The 9,057-nt window shown below is 33.8% G+C and overlaps 1 protein-coding gene across 1 annotated transcript in view; it reads right to left on the bottom strand.

Moving 5' to 3' along the window:
• Positions 1–3,072: 3,072 nt before the first annotated feature.
• LOC144980827 (UDP-glucuronic acid decarboxylase 1-like) overlaps positions 3,073–9,057 on the bottom strand; it is a 54,700-nt gene continuing 48,715 nt past the window's right edge. Inside the window, exons 8-13 of the mRNA XM_078928664.1 lie at positions 7,918–7,977; positions 7,158–7,279; positions 6,295–6,414; positions 5,460–5,622; positions 4,703–4,806; positions 3,073–3,457 (exon numbers count right to left, since the gene is read on the bottom strand). Coding sequence (XP_078784790.1) covers positions 3,344–3,457; positions 4,703–4,806; positions 5,460–5,622; positions 6,295–6,414; positions 7,158–7,279; positions 7,918–7,977 — 683 coding nt within the window. The 3' untranslated portion in view covers positions 3,073–3,343. The remainder of the gene's footprint in view (positions 3,458–4,702; positions 4,807–5,459; positions 5,623–6,294; positions 6,415–7,157; positions 7,280–7,917; positions 7,978–9,057) is intronic.

Below are 9,057 nucleotides of genomic sequence, written 5' to 3' on the forward strand. Positions count from 1 at the left end.
TATGTACTTTGTTGAGACATATGCAGCATACGGGGTGCTATGATGATGTGAAATAATATAATTCCTTTCAATGTCCAACCAACAAAATAAATTCATCCATTTTCACTTTGACCCTTACAATTAACTTTCTGGTTAAAAAATATGATTAACTCACTCAACCCTAACTTTGACTATATCCGTAGTTTACCAGGGGTTACTTTTACCCCATGCCTATTTATTACATTTTTCTTAGACAAAATATAGGCTAATAAATGTTTTTAGATTTTACATGTTATGATAGTTGAATAAAACTATGTAATGCTCATTTTTAATACATTTTTTTTTCCAATTTTGAAATGTAGCAAGAACCTCTAGGATTGAGTGAGCTAAAAGATAAATATTTGTAAAAGAAGGGAGAAACTTTAGTTAAGCTAACAAAAGTATGATCAACAGGTTATTTTTGGACCCTACTATAACAAAACAAAGAAATTGACAGACTGAAGAATTTAAACCTCCTATCATTTGGGTGACAAGGTAGGTCAACTTGCATCGCCTTTGAAAAGACACAAGGAAAATAAAATGATATGAATCATCTTTAATGCTGGTGGGTTTTCATTTTATTCTAGCTCTACCAGAAGCAACAAAAACAAAAAAGTAATTATTTCTTTGTAAACCATCAGCATTTCACGAGGAAAATCTGCATATTCTTTGAAATTGTTAAGTTTCTGGATAAAACCTGTATATTCTTTGCAATAATCAGATCTTCAGATAAAAAACCTAAATTAACAAACACACAAACAAAATGTAAAATCTTTGCAAAAATTGGAATATCGATAATTTAAAAAAAAAATATCTACAACTCTAATATGTGATATTCCCAGATATTCCCATGGGCTTTACTTTACTATCAAGAGCTTTCAAACATCAGAAAAAACAGACAGTAGGAAGATCTTCCCACCAAAATAAGAGGAGTGGTTGAAGCCGGGAAGTGGGTTGACTTTGAAAGCGGAAAGCTTCAAGTCAGTAAGTCGAGTAATTTTACTCTTAACTTTAAAAACTTTGAAACACGTCGTGTAACTCCAAGTTGAAAGCAAATACGATAAGGATGAAAACAAAAATATTTCCATCAATTCCATTTCAAAATTCTGACCAAAAAATCTTGAGTCTTTTCAGGGAAAATATTTGAAACCTGCACTAACACTTGAAATAAAACACACACACACCTGATTTGTTTGTTCAAAAAACGAATTATTAATTTCAACTCTTTACGTGACGTGTCTGTTTTTAAGGGTTTTACGGCGCTTGCAACACATTTAGGTTATATCAGCGCCAGTAAAAAGGAAGAAAATGGGATAGTAAAAAGTTCTAGAATTACAATTAAAGCACCCAAGAAAAAGTAAGACAAAGGGGAATTGAGAACAAATAGGGATCAGATGTAGATTCCAAGAGCATACCACCAATGTACTTAGTTTGAAATCACCTACAAGTCTCATCCAGACACAAGCACAAAATCCAACAAAGAGGAACACACTCAAATGCTTACATTATACATTCAAAATAAAAATAATAATACATAACAGAGAGATGATTTACAAGGAAAAAAATATCATCTCCCAAAACAATAACTGCATTTGACTGTTTCCCTCCCAGCTTGGATTCCGGCCAGTGCCAGGACAAAACCAAGTAATCTCATTCCGAGACAAAGACAGAAAGCAAGTTGGATAACAGATATAAGGGGATAGAAGACACAGTATGTACCTCCCTGCCCGCTATGGGAGGTCAGGATCCCCACCCACGACGTGTCTGTAATTATTCATGCAAAATTGAAACCTGGTCCTACTCCTACATGATAAAATAATTCATCTGCTTCAAAAACAGATTATCCACACACGTGTTTTACAACAATGAAGTTGTAAAAAGACTTTTTTTTAAAATATCTTCCCCACAACCCTTCCAACAAAAAAAAAAGTAAACAAAAAAAATAAATCAGTGATTGCATTGGATAATTGTAAAGTATAAAATTTAACAAAATGTCAATATTAATTTGAATTGAAATTTGTCACACGATTTCAACTATAATTAAAATAAAAGTATAAAAATAGTAATAAATAAACAAGAAAACATAATTTAAAAATAATTGACAAAGTTAAAATTTAAAAAAAAACAAAAAAACTGATACTATAAATAAATTGAAGTCAATATCTTGAATAGAAAATACGTGATCTATGAAACCAAGCACCCAACAACCAATAAGCAAATGAAACAATATTCTGTGTCATGGTCCATTGTCGACCTTGTTACACGTAAGAAATAAATCATAGATAACACATTATGCCTTATATATATAAAGTGCAAATTGGCAACAATCAGCTCACAATGTATGCGATCTGCATCAGAGATAAAATGAAAGCATAGCAATGAATAGTCGCGTTCATATCAGAAAAATCACGTCATGAAATAGCTGCATGATCAATCAGAATCCATCAACAATTTTTTTAAAAAGGACCCAAAAAAAAAAAAAAAAGATTTCACATCCACACAGACACAAACAAATGTCAAAAAAAATCAAAAGCAAGAAATGAAGTGAGTAGAAAAGTGAAAGAAGACAATAGAGAATAAACACTTTGTGACAATAAGAAAATCGAACCCAAGACCCGACTGTTATGGCAACTCTGCCTGGCCACAAGATGGATGCTCTCCAATCAAGGAATGGTGGATGACGTTGATTATAGAACGTCTCTCTCAAGGCCCAGGCAGAGTTGCTGTAACAGTCGGATCGTCGTATTGAATCCTCATTGCCCCAACGTTTTTATTCTCAATTGTCTTCTGACACTTTTCTACTCAATTCATTTCTTGTTATTATCAACATAAGTGTCTGCTCCACTCACTTTTCTCTATTATTCAACCAATCTTATGAAAAAAAAAGGTTGGGGAAAAAGCAAAATCATATCATTTGACAACTATCACAAAATAAATCATAGATCAACTTCTAAATGCCATTGATAATACTACTCTCTCTCTCTCTCTCTCTCTCTCTCTCTCTCTCTCTCTCTCTCTCTCTCTCTCTACCTAACATTCTATCTTTTTTCTCACTTTCACGACACTTTTCTCTTTTCCCTTTTACACTCCATTGTTTTCGGCCTCCCATGTTTAGTTTTTAGAAAAAATTACTTCGATTCGTCAGACAAAAATTCCTAGTTAACAAAAATGAAAAAGAATTAAAAAAAGAAAAAAACAAAAAGATCTTCCACTGTTTTTTAGATTCATCTTTAGCAAACCATTTTCCCATTTGCCCAACATTTGACGTCATACAAAACTTGCACCATCCAACCTCATTCCATTCAATGATGTAATCAATACTATACTACACAACCACAAAATTATCTGGAATGTGAAAGTTTCTCTGACTGTGTCGGGACCTCCTCAATTCGTTCCTGAAATATTCCACCGTTTTGTTCAAGCCGACTAACAATGGTACCTGAAATGAGATGGAATTTGTATGTGGTTTACGTTAAAACCTAATGTAGGATACGACTAAAAGGCTCAAAGCAGCAGTACAATGTCTTGTCTTGTCACAATAGTCAAACAATGTTAAGCATGATCAGTGGCTCAATGGGTGACAGTTATCTTATAAAAAAATCAGGTCCTGATGTAGTTTCCTTGGGTAAGCCCCTTTACACAAATTACCCTACTAAACCTAGGTGTGGATGGTATATTTGAAGATAAAACTGACTCAACCCTAACAATGACTATCTCAGTATTTTTCAATGGCTACTTTTATACGATCATTATTAGCATTTTTTCTGAGACAAATGATACGAATATTAGTCCTACGACTGTTTTTAATCTTAATTAGTTTTAATTATTTGAAAATGACTATGTGCTTGCTCATTTTCTTGAAGATTGATTAACTAAGTAATAATTTTATTTTTTTTTTCAATTTTGAAAAGTATAAAAAAATCTCTCTGAGAGTGGACAACACGAAGGCAGAGGGCTAGGGTTGGGTGAGTTAAGCTTTGATATAGCATGACATCAACTTAATGTGCTCAAAGTGCCTTACAGGTGCGTCTCAAGCCAGCAGCAACATTGATCATGTGAGACAAGACCTAACTCTCAGCCTCAATTATTTATTTATTATCATTTAATTTTCCACAGAGGCATGGCCAATACATACCAAGTACTCACTTTACGCCTGAGTACGGTGAGAAAATGCGACTTTGCACTGTTCCAAATGGGGCTTAAATCCATGACCTACAGGTCATAAGCCGAGTAACATGCCACTCAACCACAAAATGCATAAAAAACCTGCACAATTTAAAAGAGGGAATAAAAGTGTAGATTTAGTTTTAGATATTTATAAATAAAGGGACATAACAAGAAAAAAATATTGATCCATCAAATAATAATATAATTACTTCCCTTTGATCATAGATCTGCCTATCACATCTCAATGACTGAGAAGCTCCATTTCTCATCTCATGATTGTCAAACTATGATCAAAGGGAAGTAATTATATTATTATTTGATGGATCAATATTTTTTCCTGTTATGTCCCTTTATTTATAAATATCTAAAACTAAATCTTCCCCCCTAGAACTATAAGAACTAGACAGCGAATCGTGTTAATAAGGAAAGAGTGAATATGGAGAGGCTTCGGGCAGCCCCAACCGTTCTCTGAATAACCATCTTTTCTGTCTTTCAATATTCAAAGAGTAATGGTTACCTTAGGCTTCCAGGCAAGGTACTTCATAGCTTTAGTAATGTCGGGTTTCCGTCTCTGAGGGTCGTCTTGCATCGCCTTCTTCTTCATGATCTGGCTACTACCACCTTTACAAATGACAAAAGGCAAAAAAATAAATAAAAATAAAAGATTAATAAGGGAAAATTATCACTACAAAAACCCGAGCACGAAATGTTTGACCTCAAAACCCTTCTTCAACCAAAAAAAAAACAAAAACTCCAACAAACCAGACGTGCCTAATACTTTTTGCAATTTTTCTTTAAGGTTATTAGCTGAAGAAGGATTTTGATCCTAAATCTTCCCACATTTGGTATTTTATTCTCTTCTGAAGCTGCTATATTCATTTTTGTACATCACTTTTTATAATCCATAACTCATAACACAGTAAAATTCAAGCCCTTGTATCGGCTGTATCAGGGTGGGGGTGTGTTTAAGGAGGTTGAGTGGTTAAGACATTGTACAATGATCTGGAAAGTCCAAGGTTCGGGACCCGCACCAGGCACTTTTGTTTGTATTTTACTTTTTACTTGACAATATTATCAACGCCCAAATTTTCTCACTTCGGACAAAACAAATGATTCCTTTTGACGTCAGAATTTTGTTTGAAGGATTATCTAGATCCCATCATGGAATGCTGGGCAATGATTCTAGCAATAATGTTAATGTGTAATTTTTTAATTTTTACTTTTAAAAACCTTCTATATAATAATATGATAATTGCGAAGAGCCAGACACCCACCCACTAAACCCTTGATGATTTGTGCAAACTCCATAATGGTGTGTTCCTCTGGATTGCCCAGGTTGACGGGGAGAGAGTAGTTATTGTTCATGAGTGCTATTAGCCCCTCCACTAGATCGCTGACGTACTGGAATGACCTCGTTTGCTCTCCTTCTCCATATACCTGCAGTGGAAGTAGTATTATAAAATGTATTACTAAAAACAATAAGTATAATAGTAATAATAATAGAAGGAATAATAATAATAATAATAATAATAATAATAATAATAATAATAATAAAATAATAAATAATAATAAATAATAATATAATATAATAATAATAATAATAATAATATAATAATAATAATAATAATAATAATAATAATAATAATAATAATAATAATAATAATAATAATAATACAATAATAATATATTAATAATAATAATAACAACAACAATATATGGTATTTAAATAGCACATAACCTTAACTACATAACCTTAACTACATAACCTTAACCACATAACCTTAACTACATAACCTTAACTACATAACCTTAACCACATAACCTTAACCACATAACCTTAACTACATAACCTTAACCACATAACCTTAACCACATAACCTTAACTACATAACCTTAACTACATAACCTTAACCACATAACCTTAACCACATAACCTTAACCACATAACCTTAACTATATAACTACATATTACCAGTATCCAAGAGGTCTGAGGCAGGGTTGATTTCTTGGAGAGATTTTTTTTTCTTGTATTTTTCCTTCTGCTTTATTTGATACTGTTTCAAACATATCTTTTCAGAATTTATTTTATAAAATATATACATTACTTACAGTAATTGACTCATTCTGCAACGCCTGTAAAATAAAGTTGCTGACCACTCTTCCGTCATTCATGTGCATTCTTGGACCAAAGGTATTGAATATACGAGCCACTCTCACCTCTGTGTGCTCCTGTGAGAGAAAATATAGTTTTGTATGAGAGAAAGAGAGAAAATACGTTTGGTATGATATAAAAACAGTTTTGCATTAGAAATAAAAGTTTTGTATGAGAGAAATTGAAAAAAAAAGTTTTGTATGAGAGAAATTGAAAAAAAAAAGTTTTGTATGAGAGAAAAACAAGTTTTGTGTAATAGAATAAAAAAGATTTGAACGAGAAAATAAAAGTTTGTGTAGGAGAAAAAAAAGCTTGTATGAGAGAAAATGATTATTTTGCACAAACTTATATGCTAGCTGACACAGGAAATTAAGCTGTAGGTGGGAAATCATCATTTGTCATAAAGTGCATTTTCGTCTACAAACTCATTTTCTACTTTTCGGGATACACAGACTGGCCATTGATTGGCCATATGTCAGCTTCTAGCCATGATAATTGCTTAAAATAAAGTTCAAAATACACTGAAAAGTGTATAGATATAGAAAAGTTAAAACTCACAAACTAAACAAATGGTCCTTCTGACTGATTTTCCTGCTTTACAAAATATGTTCCTTTATCCAATGATCAAGAGATGGAACTTCCATGCACGTAAACAACCTCCAGGTATATATAATGTAATATCTTCTGACTCAGACTGAGAAAGTAGCCGTTCTGCATGCTATCATTACAATGGCCACTTACTTGTTTGGCATAAGCTTATCTTCTGACTCAAACTGAGAAAGTAGCCGTTCTGCATGCTATCATTACAATGGCCACTTACTTGTTTGGCATAAGCATAACACATGGTCTCAGCCACCCTCTTCCCCTCGTCGTAGCAGGCCCTGGGCCCGATGGGGTTGACATGACCCCAGTACTCCTCTATCTGAGGGTGGGACTCTGGGTCTGGAGATGGCAAGAAAGGCGTGTTTCTCAGGTAAGAAATATTCATGCATTGTAAATGTCAAACTGTTTTAAGGCCATGTGGCCTGTCCCAAATCTGTATCCGCGTCTGAGCCAACCTGACAATTACAGATTGACCCAATCATTAAATTCTTTACCTTATTCAGCTTTTACAACTAAGATTTCACGAGTTGTCATTCAATAGGGGTGTTTCAGGAAGTGATGGATATTTTAAGCATGTTAGTACAAAAAGGACGCCAAACAGGCGACTGATGCTATATGAACTGGAAAAATGGTTCCATATGTCCTGCTGGGAAAAAAATCAAATTTATTACACTATGAAGGGTATTGAGCCATGGAAATCAGTGGAAATGTTCTATATAAAAGTTCTATATTATTTGGGGGTTTTTTTGTTCCCAAGTAATGGTGGCCAGTTGTGACTGTAGAGAAAATTCTATTAAAAAACAAAACAAAGCAAGTGTAGCCTGGAAAGGGGGGGGGGGGGGGGGGGCAAACAGTCTATGTGCAATTTCTATATTATTCTTTTAAACATTCTGACACCTCTCGAAAACCAACTTAAATTTATTCATTATCAACCATTATGAACACACTGACACTATTACAGTAGAATCAAAACGTACCTCCGTATACCTCTGATGTAGAGGCCAATAGGAGTCTGGCTCTTGTTCTCTTTGCCAGACCTGAAAGAATAACAACATTGATCAGTTTTTAATCTCCATTTTTTATAATGAAAGGTCCTTAAGAGTCATAACGCATAGGGAACCGGAGTTAAACCCCTCTTCAGTGGTATTCAACCGACTATAGCAATTGCTTGTTACCACTTGGAAAGGATGCTAGTCATTTGTAAAGTATTTTCCACCAGATCTAACAGACCCAGTATTCCAATCACTGCTGGCAGGACAGGGGAGTCAGAAAAAAAAACCTTGAATGTACCCAGGATGAATACAGATCCCTTTGTTAGTAGGGTGAGTACCACTGAGCTACATAATCAGAAACCGGTCAATGATCAGTAGAAATGGAGAAAATAAGAGGGTCCTTAGAGTGATGACTTCATATGTATTGAAAATACAGAAACATTCAACAGAGAATTTGACACGATTCAAGTAGCCGACATATATATTTTATGTCAGTTTGTTTCATAGTGGATTTGCAAATTTTGCAGTGTTGGGCCTATATGGCCTTATACAAAAATATAACCTGAAGACCTAAAGACCTGGTGTCGGTAACTCAGTGATAACTGACTCAAACATGCAATTTTACTCCATTCCATCTCCACTATATTTGTTTTGTAAAAAAGTCAAGCCATGTTAAGCATGGTGAAAAAATATGGGTGATAATAACCAACAGAATTCTGATCCGACAGTGTGTTCTTGATTGGGTAAGGCACTTTAGACACATTGTCTCACTTGAATCAGATGTGAATGAGTACCTGGTGATAGGTAGCGATGGATAATGGATATTGCAAGAAAACTAATATACCGAAACTATTATAAAGATGATGACTAACAGATGAACTTTTTGAATGGAATGGAGGCTGGTACCATATGGCCTACGAGAGATGTGGATTTTTTAACGTAGATGTAAGAATTTTTCTAAATTCTTCAAAAATCTCATAAATTATCAAAATTATAAAGAATAATAAAAATTCGAATTGGGCCTCCAAACAATAAATAAATAAATAATAAATACTAATAAAATAAATTCCCTTTATTCTGGGAAATTTTTCTTTAGGATTTATTCCAAGGGAAGACTGGAATCAC

The sequence above is a fragment of the Berghia stephanieae genome, chromosome 10, assembly GCF_034508935.2.
Source record: "Berghia stephanieae isolate SIO BIC M18660-M18661 chromosome 10, UCSD_Bste_1.3, whole genome shotgun sequence".
Lineage (NCBI taxonomy): Eukaryota > Metazoa > Mollusca > Gastropoda > Nudibranchia > Aeolidiidae > Berghia > Berghia stephanieae.